The 24570-nt window shown below is 42.5% G+C and overlaps 1 protein-coding gene across 1 annotated transcript in view; it reads left to right on the forward strand.

Moving 5' to 3' along the window:
• The first annotated feature begins 884 nt into the window (after positions 1-884).
• The window catches only part of LOC111874709 (methyltransferase-like protein 9), a 339812-nt gene continuing 316126 nt past the window's right edge, over positions 885-24570 (forward strand). The window contains exon 1 of the mRNA XM_023870434.2: positions 885-1377. Coding sequence (XP_023726202.1) covers positions 1165-1377 — 213 coding nt within the window. The 5' untranslated portion in view covers positions 885-1164. The remainder of the gene's footprint in view (positions 1378-24570) is intronic.

Below are 24570 nucleotides of genomic sequence, written 5' to 3' on the forward strand. Positions count from 1 at the left end.
GACGTAGTGCTTCATTAGTTAAGCACAGGGATAACTTTACCTTTATTATCCAGCCAGTACAGGGGCAATACCACATTATGTCCTTCCAGAGACGAATGAAAAGGACGGGGCAGGCGTTATGTGATAATTAAAATGAGCACAGCTTATTATATTTATGTTCTCATGTCGCCCCGAGTTTCCTAAAACGTGTTTTGACTTACCGTTTACACTTTTTTTTTATTGCTAGTGGGGTGGGACTAAGTCCCTTGCACTGCGGCTACTTCTGGCCTATTGTAACAGACCCAGATGATAGGTGAGGGTGACTGTGGAGCATTGCTGGAATGAAGATTGGCAGGGGAAACCGAAATACTCGGAGAAAACCTGCCCCAGGTTTGTCCACCACAAATCCCACTTGACCAGACCCGGGATCGAATCCGGGCCGCCGCAGTGGGAAGCCAGTGTTATGTTTGCAACTCTCAAATACTGAAATATAATGTTAGAGTTGGCAACATCGTAGTAAACAATTTAAGAACTAGGTTATTTCTTGTTACTTAAGTGATGTTTACTGTTATGTGTAAATACAGTTACGTGTGTAACAGCAGTATCTTTCTTTATATTGTTATGTGTTACTATTGTTATAAGTTTGTATGTATATAAGGTGTACTTCTGTGTCAAATTTCTGAGTCTTAATAAAGCAGGAGTAGCGTGAACACTGATTCTTACTTATCATTCGATCTACGGGAAACTGAAAATAACAGCCAGCGACTAACCGCTTGAAGAAAACGTGTTACAGAAAATATACCGATTGAGACAGCGAGGTTACGTCAGTAGTGCTGTGCACATGCCTTTCAGTTATTTTTTAGTCTACCTCCCACCCGTCTGGGGCGCTACTAGTACAACATGGCCGCTTAATGTTTTGTGAATTAGGATAAATTTGTGTAAAAATTTTCATTTGTGTCCGTTTATAGCAGCATTGCTTTCATATACGGGTTGATATTTCCTCTGAATGGAATTATACAATAATACAGTTTACGGGAACTGCACTACATTTGCTCGATAATGGCAATTTTAATTGAAAATAGGCGTAGTTTTAGCATGTGCCTGATGTGAACGAAACTGTGATTTTAAAATTATTGCGTTTGCAGAGTGACAGGTAATTAACAATAAAGAAGACTCAAAGGTAAAATGGAATCCTCTCCTGTGTGTTCTGTTAGTGAAAGTGAGACTTGTTTTAGTCAGTGTGATGCAGGAGCACACAGTTTTCAGCCTTCGTTTGATACCACCGGTGAAACTAGTGAAATTCTTAGCAGAGTGTATCGACCACATGGTACATTGGCACGAACACTGTACCACAAATATCTAGCAGATGAACGACTACAAAGATATGATAGAAATAAGGTAAGGGTCATTTAACTTCTAATTAAATCATGTCCTAACAGTAATTACATGATGTATAATACCATGTTACTTCGAATATAAGACGCACATTTTAGACAGTTTTCCTGTTTGAGAATTGAGGAATGTGCAGTTCCCCCCCCCCAAAAAAAAACCTTATTCAGAAACTGGATACATCGTAAATTCCAGGGCATCATACATTTGAAGTAGTACAGATATGCAGTAAAAGTTTTTGTGTACACATAGAACTGTCATTGTGTGTACAAACTTTTCATAGAGCCATTCATGTTTCACAGAGTTCCACATTCCTCTTGGATGCTTAGACTGTGTAATTCGTTTAACTTTGCATAATATAAATATCCATATATGTATCTGTGTGTGATATAACCTCGGTCAGTTACATACATGTGCACATAGAAGTTCTTCTTATGGACTCTACATTATTGCTATTAAAGGTGTGTGTCACAAGTTGTAGGTTTGATAGCTGTAGGTTGATGTGGAATTTGTAGGAACAAGTTCCTTTGTGACACAGTTTGTAAGCACTTAATCGCGGAGATATGTGGGACACTTTTTCCAAGTTCTCAGCCATACTATTAGATTGTAACAGTATTATGTATTCATAGCAAGAATATTTTATATTCAGACTGATTTGCTTTATTTCTTTGGTCAGTGAACCCTTGATTAAGTGTGCTAAGAAAATGTACACTATGCTTTGATCTTCAAAACCGAAGCTGGCTGCCCTTTCTGAATTTGAAATGGGATACAAATTTTGCATGTTTTCTGCATGTGGCATTATATAATAGAGGTCAGGGACCAAACCTTGAATCTCTTAACAGGGTTGTAGTTTCATTACTGTATGCAGTACTAAAAGGGTAAGGCTGTCCTCGTAACAGGTCATGGAGGCCCATAGGGTTGTGAGACGTCAAAGCTCCCACATTTCTAGACAGTTGGCTCCCAGATGGCAGTGAGGTTGTCAGCCTCACACACAAGCCACCTTTTACCCCCTGGAAGATTCATAGTACTCATTTCTGTTGGAACCTAAGTCGACCCCAGGGCCATAGTGCAGCAGGAAAGATTAGGTCAGTTGAAAAATCCATTGACCTCATCAGGAATCGAACCCATGACTTTCCAAGTTGTAGAGCATATTGTATCAACCAACTCTGCCACCATGTTCTGCAATCAGTGTTTTCTCTATACAGCTGGTAAGATCTCAGTTTAGTTATTGGATTATTACCGATTTGCACTGAGGTACAGCTGTACGCAGCATTCCAGTAAGTCATCATCATCATCATCATCATCATCATCTTCTTCATCAACAACATCAACATCATCATCCTTTCTGTTGTTAAGTAGATTGAGACATGTTACAGATATTATAAAACAGAATACTGACATTGTTTTGGAGGTTATTAGAAACTTCCTTTTCTTTTTTGTTGATATTTTGAGGTTTTATTCTGGCACCTTGTCAGAGCTAAACCTGTTCATGTGTTCTTTCCAGTTTCTTCTGTACCGTTATATAAATTCTGCTATTTGTGGAATTTGTAGTTCTCTCACAATGTTTCCTTTCCTTTTCTGGTCCAGAGGACTGCATCCCAGAGCCCTCCTCATGAAATACATCTATGCTGATAGCGTCCTCCTCTCATCAGTTCATATTCATAAGGTACATTGTCATGTCATCATTGTATATTTTGCTTCTGATTGGTTCTGTAATAAGGAATGTTAGGCTACATAACGATATACTGGGTGAACCATGAACTGGAAGAACTATTTCATCATCCATCACATCAGGAAGCTCCAGATAAAATTTGCATGGTTTCAAGGGAGAAACATGGTACCTGAAACAGATTATTTGTATACTCTGTCTTTTATGAGATGTCAAGGTCATTTTCACTTTCTTTTAAAGTTATAACGTGCTTTTTCACTCCCACAAAAGTTGTACACCAGATCAGTGTGAATCAAATGACCGTAAACTGAGTTCCATTCCAGTGAACCATTTATGTGATATTCTGACTCATAGTAAACTGTCCTGCAGGATTAAGCTTTCCCAGTCTGGGAAAGAATTAGACACAGCAGATCACATCTGTAATCACATGAATGGTTTGTCAGAATGGTACTCAAATTATCTGTTGCTGGATTTATATTGATCTGCTCTAAAACTTTTGTGGAAGTAAAAGAAAATAAATTCTGAAAAACAGTGAAGCTTACCTTGATAGCTTACAAAATGCGCAGGATACAAATATGTAATCTCTTTCATGTACCATGTGTTCACCTTGAACCCACAGAAAAATTTATTTGAAGAGTTTTCTGAAGGGATGGACAGTAAAGGAGTTATTCGAGGTGATAATGATATGTGTGCTTGTGTCTGTATATCTATCTGTATGTATTGTAATGTGTATCAGTGACTAAAGACGGGGTTCAGATTGATAATTTGACTTATTAATCACCTACAGGTCATAACTACAAATAATTATTACACTATTGCTGATTTACACACTTTACAATCAATCCACGCTAATGTTCTCGGTCTATTTCCACCTGTCTTCACCATCTGTTTCCTGACAATGGATCTCAACACAGGAACAATAAAAGTCTCACTAAATTACACACTCCCAATATCGATGTACTACAGCACCTGTAATGTCACACACTAAGTTTTCTCATTCTTCTGGTCACACTGCTGTTCCCTTGGAATTTCAGAACTCAAGTGAAGCCCATCTATCACTCCTCCAGGTTAGGACTGACCGCAAATGACATTTTCTGTCCCCCACAAACCTTTGGCTCGGACCTACGAACACGACATCAAGTGGTCTCTATCCACTATTGTGTGACGTCTGCCTACACAGAAGTGTGTATACCGAGCTGTTGCCCAGAAACGGCTCGCATAACCCCGCTGTGCTATTGTTGCGTGTGTATAGTGCAGGGTTGTTTATTGAGCCGTTGCTTAGCAATGCTTTGTCATCACATATGTATATATGTGTGTATATTATTATTTCAGAAACAGAAGTTTTAATTATATAGATTGAATGTTGAATACTTTGCGATGAATAGTAGGAAATTTTGTAAATGTATTAACTGAATTTACTGTGAGAGATTATTTAAGTTTTCTGTCAAACACTGGATGCTAACAGCCCCAAAATGCCACTTTGAGGAACTTCTCTTCTTCCCAGAAATAAAAGTTTAGAATATTGTCAATCGGTACATTTTATTAGCTCATAATTGGAACACTGCAGGTTATGGAAGTTTTCCTAATGTAAAAATTGATCCAATTTTTGGTCATAAGAAATTTGAAAAGAAATTTTTGCAATTAATATTTGAACTGTTTGTTATAATTTGTTATAATGATGACAGTGTGCAGTACGATTTGTGAGCCTTCACAAGTTGATATATGCCTTGATCCCAGAGTGAAACTTCATGTGCCTGCTTTGACAAACAGCATAATTATTACATCAGACTGTGCACGTTATCGTGCAACATAAACATGACAAGTTACAGAGAATTCACATTTTAAACATGTTTTATTTATTATATGCTGAGAGAAAGATGCATAAAAATTATTGCTGAAATGTTTTTAGATCCTTTCAACCTGTTTTGACTGTGTATGCAATATATCTCATGCCCCCTTCCCCTCTTATGATGATGTACCCCCAGTTCATAACCCCTGATTTATATTTTCATGAATTGTAAACTATATACCTCAGTTATGACATATCTCATCATCTTTTTCTTGGATGTACCATGGGTCTGTTTTCTTTCAATCGTAATTGTAATGCCCTTCTCCATATCCATGGTCTGCTCTTTCGTTTTGTATGACCACACGATTCACTATGGGCTGGACAACCAAGGGGTTGGAGTTCGAGTCTCGGTAGGTTTAATAGTTTTTTCTTCTCCACATCATCCAGACCTTCTCTGTGGCCCACGCAGCTTCCTATGAAATGATGGTAAAGCGACTGTGGCATGAAGCTGACCATTCACCTCCATCTAGTGTGTTGAGATCAAGAAAATGTGGATCTATACATCCATTCCCCCATACATTTTCGTGGCATAGTGCTTAATTAGTTAAGCACAGGGACAACTTTACATTTTGTATATAAAGGAGGCCATCTGTAGTAACATATGCACTAACTCATGACATCCACATTTCTTAATAATAAATTCCTCTCAAAAACTGCTTTCTCAGAGCTGAGTCATATCTAAGACTGCACAGAAAAACTACCGTTGGTGCAATAAATTAATGGGTTCTGGTTCTGCGCGTTGTTAAGTATGTGTTTAGTAATTATGAAGGGTGCAGCAGTATTCTGGCCTGTAATGCTGTGTACTTCAGAGACGGACAGCCTGAAGTTTTGTGGGGAGCATATTGCAAGCTGAAGTGGCCCAGCATGTCACCTGCTTCTGCTGGCTTCTTGCTTGACTCTGATCATGGAGGCAGTATCTTTCTTGAAGACGTTTGTCCCTCTCTGAAGTTCACAGTATAATAATCCGCAGATTAACTCTGTAGAACCTCATTTGGAGAGACGGAAGAGAAACATGTTGTGTGTTCAGCAGGCTTGATGACTTTCGACTGTACTTGTAGTCATCTTAGTTTTGTAATTACTGTTCGACTGTACCTCAGCGGCAGGAGAGTTAAGTGCTGAACACTATCTTCATATGAACATGTTCATTGCACTGAACTGTAAGCAGATACATACGTATTTTGTTGAAACCCATCTGTTGGTACATTGCGCCTTGAGTAGACAAGCTTGTGGAGGAAGAGGCCTGTGTGTTTAAGGTTGTCTCCAGTATGGCAATTTGGATTCCCATCGTATGAAAATAGAATTTAATAACTTCTTAATGATGACGTAGCAAACTACATCGCTGTATAATGGCGGTGCACTCTCAGAGGTGTTCTAGACACACTGTAATGCATTTTCAAGCAGAGTCACAAATGATCCTGTATGCCTTTATCTTGATGTCCTTGAGTTCCATGCGGTTTTGCAATTAATATTTTTTGTTACTTTAAGTAAATTACAGGCTGGAATATCTCAGCCAGTAAAATGTTTGGCTGCAGGATTGACAGCAAGGGTTCAGTTCTTGGTAAGGGCAGAATTATTGAGAATTCAATTCTTGGTAAGGGCAGAATAATCGGAAATTCGATTCTTGGTAAGGGCAGGGTAACTGAGAATAATTGTAACAGAATTGACATTTGAATCACGAAAAATTTGATCAGAAGCACAAACTGATCACTGAAACAGAAAGCCTTTTCTCAGAGATTGCTGTCGAGTTCATGACTCATTCGAATTACAATTATGGTTTTGTATTTAGTTTTCCCCGTAACAGCATAAAAGGAAAACAGAAGCCCAAACTGGTTATATCTTGGAGCGCGTCTGTTGAGTCACCATCATTCCAATGGCTTATTACTACAATTCACGGTAAAGATCACAAGATTATTTTCTGGTTTAAATGGCCCAATATATGGTGTAGAAACCATATTTAAGCCATTAAAGCACAATGGTTACCATATTTACCACCTAATTTAGCATTCAAAGAGACCGAACCGGTTGGTAATGCGGAAACGTCAAGGATTTGTATTCTTATGGGGTAGAGGGGGTCGAATCTCTACCGGCTCTCCTGACAGTTTTTTTCGTGCTTTTTTCGCAGCCCCTCCAAGTAATTTCCCGAGTTTCACTTAGACTATCACCGTTTCCTTCCGAATCCTTTATGGTTCAACGTGTAGCAGTCACTCTTCCATACGACGATATATAATCCAGATCGGAGAGCGCCGTAAAATAAACCACAAGAAACGGTAGAAGATCCTGCACTTCACAATGTCAGCTTCTGAACCAGCTGATTGATTTTCACGAAATTTGGTATAAACGTAATGTAATTAGACGGTTTGAAATTCTTAATTTCCATGTTGGATATGAACTTCTCACAACGATGACTATGAAGAGTACTATTTTTAGAAAGTGACGACGTATATATTCCAATAGAAGTTTACCGACGTTTCGGAGTAACTTATTGCTTCCATCTTCGCGGTCGGTGATTAAGCCGAACAAATAGCCAGGCAATCAGAGTTACTGCTTGTTGTACTGTCATACTCTTCGACCGTGAGCATAGAAGTTGGACGTTGCTTGGAAACGTCAGTAAACCTCTACCAGGCTACACGGCATCTCATCCCAGAATAGAGGACGCCTCGAATCCTGCAAGGTGTCATACTGATTTTGTGGGGGTGCAAGAGCTTGCGCAGCGTTTTTGTCAGATTGGAAGTCGGATAGTAGGTTGGAGACACGGTCTTGTAAAAATGGATATCAAGAAAACAAGATGGATATTTCAGATTAGAGTTGTTTCAGGATAGAATTCAGTTTTGTGCTTTTGTTGTAGCGATAATTAGCAGTTGCAGTTTTTTAATCGCTGTGGTAGCAAACCGAAACCAACGACAGACCACTGAACATTGTGGTAATAGAAACTTTATATTCAACACCACTTATGCCAAACTCCGCCACTGAACATGATCCTGGACCATCTCTCATCCTCACAACATGTTTCTCTAAGATCCGGCTGAATGTTACCTCTTTGTCGGTTTTCCAAGTGAATATTCCCCAACAATTTTTACTACCAAAATTCTGTATACATTTCTTGTCTCCCCTACCATAGTCAGTTGTCTATCCTATGGTTATCATCTTGAATGAAATATACGTCGGGTGGTAAGCGTGACGAAAATAACGGGTTCTAGTTCGGATGATTGGATTTATTAGCACTTCAGTTACACACTCTCTTAATTACAATTAATACAGCGCTATCGCTGATTTACACACTTTCCAGTTCACCGTTGCACACGCATTAGGATTCCCAGGCTTAACTAATCGTCTCCTGGCAACGGATCTCAACAAAGAAACTAGCACTTCATTTCATGTTCAGTCACTCTGGAACCTGGGAACTAAAAATTCTCCTGGACTCACTCCTTCAGCTTACGACTGACTCGTAAGTGCCCCTGAACTAACTCTCTCCAAGTCAAAGTCAAAGTCACATTGCGACTGACGGTCAGTCAGTCATTCTTGGTGTCGATCCCAGTCTTCGGGCTCCTGACCAGATATTTATTACCGTTTGACAGTTACGGTCTTGTTTTGTGGAGCGTTCTCTCTGATGATAGGATAGACAGGTCCTTTGTATATGCTGCTGGTCCTTGCCAGCGCAGTCTTCCTCGGGTCTGAATCCCTTGGTACTCGAGACCATATATTTTACTGTCTCAAATTCGAGACTTCCATTTTCGACGCCTCCTACGGCTCGCAAAATCACGGTGAAGGTCTCTGCTGGTCTCTGGCCGACGTTGGACTCTTATAACGCGTACTCGGACTGAACAAGGAATACCTCGTTGAAGGGTTAATTTCGCCCGCTGTTACGGAATGAACGCGGGAATACTTGTCTGCCTCAACAATTCGTGCGTAACGGTGGAAACTCCACTGTTAGATTTTCATTTTGGGGGTAGCGATTTCCTAGGTTTGCTGCCTAGGAACTGCTAGCTGTTGTATAGCAATGGATGCGTTCCGATTCCTAGCTGCTGTCGCGGGAACATCGGTCGTTGCCTAGGAAGTTAACCCTGATCTCCTAATACATTCCGGCTTCCTCGCGGCACGCCACATTATATATAAATGTTCATACAGCAGGAATTGACTGCATATTAACTGCATTTCTCAGTCCAGTCACCAGACAGCTTCAAGACTGGGTCCAGCTTGAATATCCCCCTGGTTCCTTGCCGGTCAGACGAGGGATTTGAGCGCGTGTGATATATACAGAGTGTGACTGAAAGGTGCGGAGAAACTCTGGGCAGGAATTTCACATAACAAAACAAAAAGAAATGTCCATACCAACATGTGTCCGGAAACATTTAATTTGTGAGTTACAGCTGAAGAAGGCACGCGCTAGCGTAGTTGTTTGAGGCCTATGCTACAAGCCGGAAGGTCGCGGATTGAATTCCCGATGAGGTTATTGAATTTTCCAGTTGACCTAATTCTTCCAACCGCATTGTGACCCTTGGATAGACTTAGCCTCTAAAAGAAATGAGTACCAGGAATCTTCCTGGGGTAAAGGTCACCGGCCCGGGGCTTAAGGCTGACAACCTCAGCGTCATCTGTGAGCCGATTATCTAGAAAATGTCGTAGCCTAGACGTCTCGCAACCCTATGGGCCCCCACAGCCTGTTATAAGGACAGCTTTACCTTTTATGGCTGAAAGAATACATTTGTAACAAGTGTTTAAAATGTCCTCCATGAGATTCGCGTCCCATCACGGACCGCTGCATCCGTGCCAAGATACCGGGGCAGTTGTGGATAGTCTGACAAGTATATACAGTGGAATAGTGAAGTTTCTCCTCGTCAGCAGGAACTGCTGATTTTAGGTGTCCTTACAAAGGATTCTAATCTGTCGTGGAGCGTGAAGGCCGAGCGGTGGGTCCTCCTCTACCTATCCGTCGGTCATGGTGAGTGTTACTTAGAACATCTCGCACAGCACTGCTAAAATGAATGAAAATTAATGGGAGATGACAATACTCTTCCAGCTATAACTCAGAAAGTGTTTCGGGAGACATGTTGATATGGACATTTAGTTTGTTTTGTTTTGGGTATGTGGAACTGGTGCCCAAAGTTGTCCGCACCTTTTAGTTTCACTCTGTCTCCTCTATTACGCCGGGTCTAATAGAGAGAGAACACCCAGATATATGAAATTAACTCCGGACACTTGCCTCGGCTCTTAAAATCCATGCGCAAATGTTACGGTAAGGTGTTTGGTTGCTATTCGAATCTTCATTCCAAATCTTTACTTTTTTATTACATCGGCAAACATGAATTTCTTAATTTAAATGTTATTTCTTTTTTGAAATTTTAGCTACTGAATATTTTAATATGAACAAATAAAGCAATCATACGCCGGACGAAGTACTAGTACTCTTGCTTTTTTTTTACATAAGAATACATTGTCTATTAATGATAAGCCTTTTATGTGACTCTGTGGGGTGTATTATCACCATGCCATTCCGAACATGTTATGATGAATCACCATGTTAGAGCAGTTACATGTTTAACAAGCAACAGCTGGTCGGACCTGAAGTCATTTTCTGTCACAGTGATTCATCAGTTTTTATCGGAGTGTTTAAAAGTCATTCAGAAACTTTCATGTCTAAACGAAGTTATTTATTGATTTACAAGTCATCCGACTGATCCAGGAATAGATTTGCATACTTAGAATTACAGTTTGATTGACATCTTAATTGAATCACAAGAACGAGATATGCATTAACTTGTCGTACGTTTGACCCTAATAAACATGTACCACCCACGTCATATGTACTGAGCCTAACTAAGCAGCTCAATGGGGCAGCAGGGACCAGTTGTTCGGCTGCTCAGAATATTGTTCTCGATTTCTGGAACCCAAAGCTTCATTACCGTTTTCACAAGAGCTCGCCACTGGGCTCTATGCCGAGTCAAATGTATCACGGAGTTCCGTGACAAATAATTATGGATTCCGGATTAGACGAAGCTGTTTTATTGGATAAGTCGTTACACAATTGCAGTTACACTCCCTCTCAACTAGCGTCTTCCAGACGATGCAACCTGACAAGTCCGTCATCTTCTGGTCCTTGGCTGAGCTGGTTTCTTCTGTTCCCAGCTCTGCTCCGTTCGCCATTAATTTGGTCTTCTCTCTGGTCTTATCTGATCTGACCCCTAATCTGGTCTTCTCAGAGTCAGAGTTACTTTACGAATGGCGGTTTACCGCCATTCAGTTCGTCTTGGCGTCAGGCCCTTGTGGCCCACGACCAGAGATTCTTTTTTTCCCAACTGGACCTTGTGGTAATAGTCCTTATGTAAAATCCTCCCTGACGAGAAGATGGGCTTGTCTCTTATGAATACGCTTGGCCCTTCGTCAAATGTATATTTCGCACATATAACATGTTATTAGTCTTCTCTGAGTCTGAGTCTCATTTTACGACCGACGGCCAGTCGACCAGTCTGTCTTGGCATTCGTTGCAGTGGGAACTGCAGTAGCTCCGGCCTTCATTCCCGCGGTAACGTCTGCCAATGTACGCCTTCACAGTTGCCGCCTAGGCAGTGATGTATTCACTGTTCCTTGTATGGGGAACATAATTACTGAGCCGTTGTCTAGCAACGGACTTCTTGTTGTGCTTTTCTGACTACGCACTTCCGGCTTTCAGGCAGTGTTTACCGAACGTTCCTCAACAATGTTCTATTCCAGCTTGTTGTCCGGCCACGTATTTTAACCGTTGTGTAGCAATGGACGCCCACTCAGATATGCTGGCTTTTAGGCGGCACGTCGAACACATTTTATTATTATCCTTCGGTCTACGTCTAGGTCTTCTAGATGATCTCTTGCCTTGACATTTTTATTCATTTACTAATGTTTTCAGCGAACGTTCCTACATTCCATGTTCTAAATGCCATATCGGTTTTCAGTTACTCATGTCTTTCCAAATAACCCGCCCGGCACTCACGATTGACGATCACCCATTGTCGGCTGTTTATGGTAGCTTGTTCAACGTATGCATAGCTGATTTTCCCTGTCCGCAATATTATATTATAACGACTTACACAAGCGATTGCGGGTTGAGCAGGGAGTATCAGCCCCTCAGCGTGAAAGTAGCAGCATGTTACGACATGTCACAATAGAGCTACATCTTTGGTTCTGTACAAAACAAGCACCAAATTATATAATACGATTATTATTATTTTTCTTGTTCTTTTTTATTGGTATGGAACGTGGTTCTTCATGGGCACCATATCAGGTGAGTTGACTGCATCACTTAAATACAGAAATCGCACATTACCCTCATTTCTGGTAAACCTGAACGTACCCGCGGTTTTGCTGGGCCCAGAACTTACGTACCCATGGTTCTGCTAGACTAGGAATTTACGTACCTGTAGTTCTGCTAGACTCGAAACTTACGTACCCGCGGTTCTGCTGGCCCGGAACTTACGTACCCATAGTTCTGCTAGACTAGGAATTTACGTACCTGTAGTTCTGCTAGACTCGAAACTTACGTACCCGCGGTTCTGCTGGCCCGGAACTTACGTACCCATAGTTCTGCTAGACTAGGAATTTACGTACCTGTAGTTCTGCTAGACTCGAAACTTACGTACCCGCGGTTCTGCTGGCCCGGAACTTACGTACCCATAGTTCTGCTAGACTAGGAATTTACGTACCTGTAGTTCTGCTAGACTCGAAACTTACGTACCCGCGGTTCTGCTGGCCCGGAACTTACGTACCCATAGTTCTGCTAGACTAGGAATTTACGTACCTGTAGTTCTGCTAGACTCGAAACTTACGTACCCGCGGTTCTGCTGGCCCGGAACTTACGTACCCATAGTTCTGCTAGACTAGGAATTTACGTACCTGTAGTTCTGCTAGACTCGAAACTTACGTACCCGCGGTTCTGCTGGCCCGGAACTTACGTACCCATAGTTCTGCTAGACTAGGAATTTACGTACCTGTAGTTCTGCTAGACTCGAAACTTACGTACCCGCGGTTCTGCTGGCCCGGAACTTACGTACCCATAGTTCTGCTAGACTAGGAATTTACGTACCTGTAGTTCTGCTAGACTCGAAACTTACGTACCCGCGGTTCTGCTGGCCCGGAACTTACGTACCCATAGTTCTGCTAGACTAGGAATTTACGTACCTGTAGTTCTGCTAGACTCGAAACTTACGTACCCGCGGTTCTGCTGGCCCGGAACTTACGTACCCATAGTTCTGCTAGACTAGGAATTTACGTACCTGTAGTTCTGCTAGACTCGAAACTTACGTACCCGCGGTTCTGCTGGCCCGGAACTTACGTACCCATAGTTCTGCTAGACTAGGAATTTACGTACCTGTAGTTCTGCTAGACTCGAAACTTACGTACCCGCGGTTCTGCTGGCCCGGAACTTACGTACCCATAGTTCTGCTAGACTAGGAATTTACGTACCTGTAGTTCTGCTAGACTCGAAACTTACGTACCCGCGGTTCTGCTGGCCCGGAACTTACGTACCCATAGTTCTGCTAGACTAGGAATTTACGTACCTGTAGTTCTGCTAGACTCGAAACTTACGTACCCGCGGTTCTGCTGGCCCGGAACTTACGTACCCATAGTTCTGCTAGACTAGGAATTTACGTACCTGTAGTTCTGCTAGACTCGAAACTTATGTACCCGCGGTTCTGCTGGCCCGGAACTTACGTACTCATAATTCTGCTAGACTAGGAACTTACTTGCCTGTAGTTCTGCTAGACCCGGAAATTAAGTACGCACAGTTATGCTAGGTACCGAACTCAAGTACCCACGGGTTTTCGTTTGTATCAGGTTTCTTGGGCGTGGAATTTGGTTCTGTTTGCCTGCTAGTTTTGATGTGTGTGCCTGCGGACCGAGGGAGCCACGTTTGCTGGGCCAGGGCTGCACTGATATGCGCTACTGTCCTGTGGCCTCCGCTTTGCCATTGCGGTGCGGCGTCTTGTGACACTTCTTATGGTGAGTGCTGTCCTCCGGAATGTGTCAGCCTGTAGCCTGTTAGTTTACCGACGTTTCGGAGGAACGTACTACTTCCGTCTTACAGAATAGCTCAGCTTCCTGCCTGTTCCCTTCTTGCTGTTTCTCTTACTCTTCGGGCTTGAGGCTAGAGGCAGTACGTTCCTTCGAAACGATCATTGTCTCGTACCACACTACACGAAGTCGTAACCTACTTTATAATAACCGCCTTGAGAACCTGAAATCCAACAGTGTTCGACTGTTACTTTTAAACATGTTATCACATATGAGGGTGAGTCAGTAAAGAGGCCACAACTGCATATAAAACGTAAAACTTGTGATATTCGAAACTGAAAAAAAAATATTTCTCGACATATTCTCCACCAGCATTGATACACTTGTCCCATCGCTTTACCAGTGCGTCATATCCGCAGCATAGAAGTCTTTTGACTGTTGTCTCACCCACTTCCTCATCTCCGTTTCAACCTGTTCGTCATGAGCGAGGCTTTCACCACCAGCTGGGAACGGCTTTACGCGACAGACACTTCCCACCGTAAGCAGGAAGCATTTATTTATGAGCACCCTTTGCATTGAGTCTTTTTTCCCACAAAAAAAAAACGCACGGCAGAATGCTCTTCTTCAGTAGTAAACTCGAGCACGGTTGCCATTTCGACTACTGAAACCAGCTTCTGAACATGCGCACGCGCGTCTCCTACCTAGACTATTTGTTATTGTAAATACCAAAAAAAGCCCTAGGCAATGCCCATCCGGCCTTCTGTAGCACATTCTTATATCATAGCGGTAACCCCGAGATTCTTAATATAGATCTCAACTTAAATCTGAGAGTATGCTGTTAATAAGCAGTACAATTACTTCTTTTACCTTTTTTACATATCTATTTTACATAAATATGGGGATGTTGTTTATGAAGTAACAGACGCATTACAGTTGTTTTTCTTCTAGCTCTGACTGACCTCGGGTAATCTTTTGCTGTTCTCAGACAGAATGTCCATCATTATTGCCCCTTGGTCCCATACCGTTTACAGTCCCAGAAGATACCTAGACTCTCATGAAGCTGGACTGTGCTGCTACCTAGTGATAAATATAGAAAACCTGTTATATCCATTACGGCTGTTTCACTTCCATTTGTGAACTAGTACTTAGTGACTCTCCCTCGTATTTCGTGTATAATGAAGGAACGAGCAACTTAACTGGACTTATGCTCTCTGATATTAAGAACAATAGCCCTGAAATAGTCCATGGACATAGGTGCTACTCATGTATGTAGAGTTCTTTTTGATGTTTTTTATTTTTGTCTAACTCTCGCAGATGGTTTGTGCCATGCTTGGTTTATATATCCCGTCTTGTGTTGCCGCTGTTGTCTGGGGATAGGGACTAGCTCAGTCGATTGGGCCCAACTGAGTAATTTCCACCTGAAGACGGAGACAGATTCCAGACTTCGAAACGTTGTGCGTTTTAAATAAAAACAGGACGATAGATAGTGTCCAGAAACAATAATTGTATTCAGTAATTTGTTTATTATTCTATATTGTATATACAAAATGCCGATCACAATGGCCACGCGGTCTAAGACATGAACCGTTTTCACCCGCTCGAATATTGGGGTCGTGGGTTAGAATCCCATTCAAGGCATGAATGTCTGTTTGCGTTTATTCTGTGTTTGTGTTGTTCTGTGTGTAGGTAGCGGCCTTACGACGGGCTGATCTCCCGTCCAAGGAGTCCTACCGAATGTGTACAGAATTAAGAAACATAAAAAGCGGCCAAAGCCCAAAGGGCTGTAGAGCCATAGAGAAAGAAAAATATGTACAAAAGTTTTGCAAGCGTGAACTTTTCACTGTTATTACGCACCTTGTGGTTCACGTTTTGTAATCAAATCATGAATGATGAAACAGTCTTCTATTTCGGTGTATCGTGTAAAGTGTGTGGGTATCGATAATATTTTGATGTGGATATCTGAAGCGTAGTATACTATACAAAGGAGATAGTTTACGATTGACTATTTGTATGTGTCATTCGTGGGAGATGACATTAAACGTTAGCCTCGTATAGAGCTGGGGAGGAATTCGGGAGAAAACATGAGAGGTCTAATTGAAGTAAAATATCCAGATTTTGTAAACATCCTGTATAAATCAAAGTGTATGTAGTGTTAGCGTTGTAATCCTCCTGTGTGTGTGTGTGTGAATTTGTCCCTGACGTTGACTGAAACCGATGTCATGTATGTATGCTTGTCAGGTAATGTTTTGTCCATGCCTGCGCTTGAATTAATTTCAAGACACTGTCAGATAATGAGCCAATACTCTTCATTCAATGCGGTTCCCACACCCGCTAAACATGACTGATGGAGGCTTACACCGAGCTGAAAGTTTTCATTACCTTTATTACCACGTTCAACACTGTGTACAATACTCTTTTGTTCTGTCGACTGGTACAGTATATGGACAATACAAGAATGGCATAAGGAATTTCCGGTTCTTCCTCGGCTCAAATGTCTGCCGGCTGGTTTCGTTGCTATACAACAACCGCGAGATGGGCGGATATACTAGGGCCGTTTCTGGACAACGGCTCGGGATACACGTTCCCGCAACAACAGACACGAACCCAACAGTCGAATAGCTGTGTTTTCTATGTATTCCATACCGAGATGTTATAGGCAATGGATAAGGCTAGAGCTTAGTCAGTTCTGCACGGGCGTCTGCGAAGAGAGGACTTGAGTCCCTAGGCAGAGAAATAACCATTGTTGGAGCCGCTATCTGGAAACATCTAGTGACAGACTGAGAACACTACGCTGTGTGCTCTGGTGAACTGTAGGGTGTTGAAATAGATACACAGTTATTTGTAGTTAACGACCTGTAAGCGGTCAGTAAATCCACTTGGTAATCCAAACCCCGTCTATGGTCACCCCCAGTACAGGACAGTATCATCTCCGATATCAGACTTCCGCCCTGACGATAAAGGCAACATACTCCTCCGAAATGTTGATACCACCTATACGATGTCATGTGAACATACTGACAGGTCATAGAGGCGAATGGTTGGCCACGTTTCCTCCCAGGAAGGAGTCTGGGTGGCTGCCAGTGCTGGTCTGGACGTCTGGATGCTGTCGTACTAACAGAATTCCAGCCACTGATTGTCCACGGGCTCTAGGGTCTTCACAGGGTCCAGCCTGGTGTCTGGGTCCATCCAGTCTTCTGTCCAGTGGGTACTGGGGTTCTTGATGCTGACCACTCGTTCATATGGTGCCAAGATTAAGAATCATGGAGCTATATCTCCACTGCATATTGTTTCATCTGGTGATGCTTAACTAATTAAACGCAAGGAAAGCTCTACCTCTATCTTACCAGCCTTTAGCGTAGTTACTCTGCATACGTATTCCATCGCGTGTGTTAGTTTAGAGACTTCTACAATGTTTGAAATTTGTTGGAGGTGTGGATACCCCAAGGATACAAGTTATCTAGGGACGGTCAACATTTGGCCATAGTAATCTCCTATAGAAAAGCAGGATGTGTTTGAGTTATGAATTTCCATACTAGACTGGAACTTTTTAATTGCTACACTTGAAACCTCGGCATAATGTTTTGCTTGTAATAAAAGTAATTGCTAATTTCCATATCGTGTGTAGGTGTTCAGGGCAACCGCTCTGCACAAGCATTCATTCCCATCGATAGTTAACGTTGGCAGAAGAGTACATACACACATATTTATAATTAACGCACAGACAAACGCGTAGTGTTCAACATTTTGTTATATATGGACGGAAAACCGACTATATCCATTTTTCTCTCTTTCTCTGACTGAGACTATATCTCACATGCATTCTTGACGCCGGTTAAAAAGTCCGTTAACTTGTGGAAGCCTGCAAGACAGAGAAATCCTGGAACATTCGAGGCCTACGTCATGTTCAAGTCCGGAATCAAGGGAATTGCCAGTCCTACGGCTTGCTGAAGCCTGGAATCCACGGAATACAGGCCCACTGGGTGCCGAAATATTGTAATCCAGTGGATTACCGGGTCATAAGACATGCTGAATCCTGGAATCCGGAGGAATATCAGGCCCACGTCATGCTGAAACCTGGATTTCAGGAAATTCTAGGACCATGGGATATTCAAGCCTGAAAATCATCTAAACATCGCTTCAACACAAACAAAACTCTCTTGAAGCTTCTCATTAAGCTAATTTTTTTTTTTTTTTTATTAAATTTCCTCCCCGTCTGGTCCGTTCTTTGGTTCTTTGAGAGTCAGACTTCATTTGTATTTTTGGTTTTTGAAGTACCAGTCTATATCGTTCATTAAACCGTCAAAGCACAGTGGTATCTGTATGCACCACCTGGTTTAATATAGGTAAGCTTTGCATTTATTCCACAGAGTGTATTTGTATGTCATATGTTTCTCATAATAAACATCGGTTATTTTTCTAAACAACATTAACCGGTTGGTCTTTCTGGCGGAGACGTATTGTGTTTCCTGTGAGGTACGAACTGGCTCTTTATATACTATTTGTGTGTTCCGTATGGTTCTCACAACAAACAGCGACTGTTTCTCTAAAGAGCATTAACCAGTTGAGCTTTGTAGCGGAGACGTAATGTGTTTCTTGCGAGGTACGAACTGAATTTTTTTAATATTCTTTTTTGTAAACTCTTGCATGATCTTTGATTTTCGGAAGCATAAATGGGGTACAGTGGAGTTTACTTAATTTAGGTGCACCTAGTGCAGAGCAGTTAGGAAATAAATTTCTTCTATTAATAGAGCATCAATTTCTGTTTGTTTGGCGACGAGAAGTTACTGATTTTATAAGAGCTGCCTGCGAAAGAAAACTCGACTATCACGCTGGAGTTGATACACATGAGCAGTAGAACCCATCAACTTCGTATCGCCTCGATACCGTCACCAATTGGAAATGACCTTTCTAACCACCCCCATTGCCTGGTCTTTCTTCTTCAGTATTAATCGTGTTCACGCAAGCACGACAAACTATACCAATATTTGTATTAAGCCCGTTACTGAAACTACAATGAGAGTGAATAGATAATGGGGCTTAGGGACCAAAAAGCCTATCAAAACACCGGAAGCAATTACCGATGAATGCTAAGGTTTCAACACACGGAGAGTTAATTTAAAGATGAGTGTGTATACAGGTGTGCTAGGAGTTATGTGGGTGGTTGTACAGGCGTGTTGATCGTTTTCAATAGTCTGTGCTTTTTGCTAATTAAAATTACTGCCTGTATTAAAATGGAATATTGTTTGGATGTCTTCACTGATTGACTTCCAGAAACAATAGCCGTAAGACACAATAGGTGCAGACACAGAGTGTTGCGGTCGAGTGGGTAACTCAGAGGCAGTCTGTCACGACAGCGTTTTCTTCTTGTGGTTCTCCACAGCACTTGGCATGAAAACCCGGGATATTAAAATCAGGCAGCCACCGCTCCCCTTCCATTTCCTTTGCAATACATTATTCATTGATTTTTCTATCATGACGTTATATAACCTAATTTTTCTGACTGCGTCATCGCAGAATAGCCAAAGATACTGAGGACACGCGGTAACGTTGTTCTTTGAGGCACAATGCTACAAGATGGAAGGACGTGGGATCCATTCCAGATGAGGTCACTGGATTTTTCAATTTACCTAACCCTTTCAGCAGCACTGTGGCCCTGGGGTCGACACAGAAATGAGTTCCAGAAATATTCCTGGGGGTTAAAGAGTGGCCGGTGCTTAAGGCTGACAACCTCACTGCCATCTGTGAGCCGATTGTCTAGAAAATGTGGGAGCCTTGACGTCCCACAACCCTATGGACTTTCACGGCTTGTTACAGGGATAGTTTTACTTTTTTTCCGATACAAAGTGCAGATCTCCTCAGTTCACGTGTCCTGTGTTTGTTCCTAAAGTATGTAACGACACGTCCAGTTTCTTATGTTATGTGGCCCGAAGGATAATTACTTAATAGTGAAGTGTCGGTGTAGTGACCTGGTCACGGCTAGACAGCCAGAGGATCGGGGTGCGATTCCCGATGGGGGACGAGGTAACGTCCTGACAGCTCTTAAGTCCACCCAGCGTCCTGTCCAATAGGTCCTGGAACCTCTATCCTCGGATGTAAAGAGGCTGGGGAGTGACACTAATCACTCATCTCCATCTAGTGCCTACGTCACAAATGTGTGGAGCCATGCCTCCATTCTGATACACTTCTTCATAACGTGTGCTTAAATGAGGACAATGACAATTTTACGTCTTTCAGCCTACTATCGTTATTTAAAAAAATAAAAGTAAGCTTATGAGATCGCCATGCTGTCTGTGTTTCTGTATATCCCCCCCCCCCCATCAACTTTTGAATGGCTGAAGCTACCTCTATGAAACATGGTAAAACTGTCACTATGCTTGATTAATTAAGAACCAGCCATGAAGACGTATGGCATGTCTCCACAATTCTGGACCTCGTAACTAGATGCAGGTGAGTGGTCAGCTTCACGCCTCGGCTACTTCACACCCGGGATGGAGTCCTCGATACAAATTGGATAGGAAACTGGATGGGCCCCAGAGCCGGCCTGGACGCTATATATCGTGGTACCTGGGCCCATCCTAACGGCCTGCTTCATAAAGCCCTCCCATCAGTCTTTGTGTCTCTATATATCCCTCCTATAGTTTCTAGGCAAGGGTTCGGTACATACGTTACCGCTGCAGCGAATACACGCGCAACAATAGAATTGCTGGACGCGTCGTGACAAAGGAAAGTAAGCAATTACGTAGTTCTTTTCAGAACTTCTTGTATTTAAATGTAGTCCACAACAATGTGATTTGCCTTCGGAATAATGCTGTTTCCCTGGCGTGTCTGGTACAGGCCAGAGGATCTCGCTCTAGTGCCCGTCTTCCGTAAGGTAAAGTTCTTCCTGTGCTTATTTAAGTACTGTGCCATAAACATATTTGCGGGAGTGGAGGTATAGCTGCACTCTTCCTGCCCTCAGCACTAGATGAAGATGAGTGGTCAGGTACACGGCCTGGCCGCTTTGTCCCTCAAGGAAGGACCCCCCGATACCCATTGGATAGGAGGCTGGTTGGGTCCCAGAGTCGATCTGAACGCTGTGGAAAAGAGGTTAAGGTTTTATTTCGAGTCCGTAAAGTTGTCCCTGTGCTTAACTAAAGCACTACGCCATGAAAGTGCATGGGGGAGTGGATGTATAGACCCACATTTTCTTGACATCGGCACTAGCTGGTGGTGAGAACTCAGCTTCACGCTACTGCCTCTTTACCCACGAGGAAAGAGTCCGGTACTCATTGAATAGGAGGGTGGGTACGCCGCAGAGCCGCTCTGGACGACATGGAGAAAATTTTTTTTTACCCTACCGGGACTCGAACTCCGACCTCTTGTTCGTCCTGCCCGTAGCCATTCGTTATACCGACTACGATATCTCGGCTCCTCTATTTCCAGCGGTGGCAAAATCATCCAATTCATTCAGCGTTGCTACAGTATTGACATCATTGGATGTAGGTGTATTCCAAGAATCTCTCTATCTCGTGATGCAAATGTCGGGAAATGTTACGGGGTTAGCAGACACGGGGTAGGAAACTGGTACAGGGTGGACCATAAAGCATTCACGTATAAGCCTGTATATACCTTCGGTTATATATTATCATTGTACAGAATTATTCTTTACACAGTTCTGTTCATGTTTGTGTCACAAGGAGCGGGGTGAGGTAAGTATGGCACTTACCCAACTCCATCTTGAGAAGCTGAGCTACTCGGCAATATTCCCACCTTTATACGGAAAAGCCCGCCACTAGCTGTGTTCCGACCAGATCCTCGTGATCTTCCAAGTTGTCTCTTTCCACTGCGATTGCCGAACACAATTGTAATGCGCGTTTCTCATTTCTCCCTTGCGTGCTACATGTCCTTCCCACGTCATCCTCGGTTTGATTATCCTAATAATGTCTGATGTACAGCACAAATTATGAAGCTCCTCATTTTACACCTTTCCCCAGCCTCCTCCCTTGAATACTTCCATCAAACAGTCTCGCTCTTGTTTCTTTCCTTATTGCGGAACACCAGGTTTCGCACCCGTACATAACAATATAATTGGGTGCGTGTTGTGTCGATTGAGAAGTTCTTTTTATTCGGAGAACCTAAGGGGAAGAGAACACGTGGGCGATCTGGGTATATAGGGAAAGATAACATTAAACTGGACCATATAGGTGAAGGAGTTTGGGGGTCTAACTATAAAGCATTCGGTTCAGACGTGAGGAGATACAGCCCAGTTACCGCACAAGTAGTCCGAAAAAATGTTTGCAACAAGCAGCTCCTGTGGACACCGTTCTTGTTTCATAAAGGCTTTTTTTTTTTTTGACAGTCGAGAAATTGTCGTCTTTTGAAGGAAGATTTTGGACCATGAAATTGGCCGGCTTTAGTCTCAGTCTCCACTTTATTTGAAGTTAAGACTTGCACTCTTAAAGAGTTGTAAGTACCTGACTGTGTTTGATGTTTTGAAATCAGAATGCAAAATGCGAAACGGCTTATGTATGAGGTGTAATAGGCTGAGGGCGTTCGAAGGAAGGTACCCATTGAGGGCAGTCATGCTCCATCGTGTGGCGCGACGCTGGCAGTTAGCCTAAACTTGCCAGACGTGCGACGGGAAGGTTAAGGAGACTTACAAACGAGGAGAGATGAACGAATATGTACTTAGTACGGGATCCTGTGTGAGGAGCTGCGTGGAGAAAATACAAGTACGTGTTCTATCTTGAAACTGGTGCATGAGAGAAAATTTTGTTATTAAAAAAGTTGGCAGGGCTCGCGAGATTACTGAAGTGAGCATGATATGTGTTCAGCCGCTTTCAGAGAACCAGAGTTTGCCGTGTGTTTGTGTATAATTTTGCGGCTTGGCGCCTTATCTTCACCTGAGAGTGTAACTGAGTGTGTCGTTATCGAACAGGACAGGTAACGTTTTTATACGATTTGGAGTTTTACAGTGGTGGAGATTCACATAATGGGCTGCTGGTTTATAACATGTAGTGTTGTAGGTGAGCACTGACGTTTCGGAGTAATTTACCTCCTATATATACCATGAAGACGGAGGTAGTATGTGCCTCCGAAACGTTTGTAATCAGCTACCAGACTATATGGACATATGGAACAGGAAACTAGATTTTCCTGTATCGATGTTGTGGTTTTCAGTGAACAAATAGTTCATTTGTTCTTGTGGCTCAAATTGAGAAATACCAGAACATGAAATAGTAGTCAGTATTGCGGCATGTAGATCCGTTGCTAGGCAACGACCACGAAATAAGCAGCTATACACCAAGACTTACTGACTGACTGACTGACTGCCTGCCTGACCGTCAGTCACAATGTGACTTTGACTTTGACTTTTTGCAGTCAGTGAGTTAGAGAACTGTTGGTGTTAGAAACTGGTAGCTGAGGCACGGGGATAGTTCGCAAACCCAGGGGAAGGGGAACGTCCGCCGTTGAAAGCCGTTACCAAGCAACGGTTAGTGAATGCTGTAACAGACTGAGAAGACCACGTGTGTGGAACAGTGAGAGCATAATCCTTACTTGTAACTACGAGTTTTAAGTGTCCAGTAAATCCGATTAACAATCCAAACCCCGTCTATAGCCACTGCATCATGTGACATTATGAAGGTACGCGTAGCATAACAACTCTGTCGTGTTGGCTCCGGTATTGTCACTAGAGAGTATTCATTCATTCATCAGTAATCTGTCAGATGACAGGTCCGCAGCCTCTTCCAAAACAGTTTCTCCACTTAATGCGATCTTCTGTTTTTGGAAAGAGACTATCCAGGAATAGTGATAATGTGGTAGTTTTTCCATTTGCTTTCCACATCGCAGTACAACAGCCGTTCAAACCACTCTGGTCACGCCTGTTGCTATACGAACTTGAACCATCTCGAGCATCATTTNTCCAGCAAGGGAGGCCCTGCCAGTAGCTACGCTACCGCTGGTATAGCTCTCAGGGTCCTTGGCATACTCAAACACCCTCACCACGATAAGGTGGAGACACCAACGAGGGGCTAGAGAGTATATGAACCTCTTTTAGTTACAGTCTCAAAAATCTGTAAATTTACGGAAAAATGTTCATTGGATATAAAATGTGGCTTTTTGAAGCTCCTACTACGGAAGGTTTTCTCTTCGACAGATATGAAGCTAGTTACTCTCGGGGTCCTCATAGGCAGGCATAATGTCCGTGTTTGTAGGACTTGAACTAAATTCTTAGTAGTTCTTCCTCTTCAAATGTTATTGAAATACAGAGTGATACTAAATTATTGTCGGGGTTTCCCTTTATAAGCCACGGGAACCGACACTCTGTACCTTGAGCGAGTCTCTAGTTGTTACATGCGCACGGACGGACAGATAGGAATACTGACAGGTACCTTGTCCCGCCTTGTCATTACGGACGCACCGAAAGCGACAGAAATTTAACGCCGAAAACATCATACCAGAGTGCGAATGGACTGAAGCCCTTAGTAACAATATGTAACAATTTGTAATTATTGGTACCTTCTTAATTTCATGCATCCTGATGTGCTACAATATAAACTCTTTAATGAACCGTCACAACACAACAAATAGTAAAACATCAAAGTCAGCGTTCAGCTGTGGCTTTGCTACATGTTTCGGCCATTATCGGCCATCATCAGGCAAATACATATCAACAAAAATCTACCATTTAACTGCAATCATAAAATGGATATAACACTAT

This window comes from Cryptotermes secundus, unplaced genomic scaffold, assembly GCF_002891405.2.
Source record: "Cryptotermes secundus unplaced genomic scaffold, Csec_1.0 scaffold313, whole genome shotgun sequence".
NCBI lineage: Eukaryota > Metazoa > Arthropoda > Insecta > Blattodea > Kalotermitidae > Cryptotermes > Cryptotermes secundus.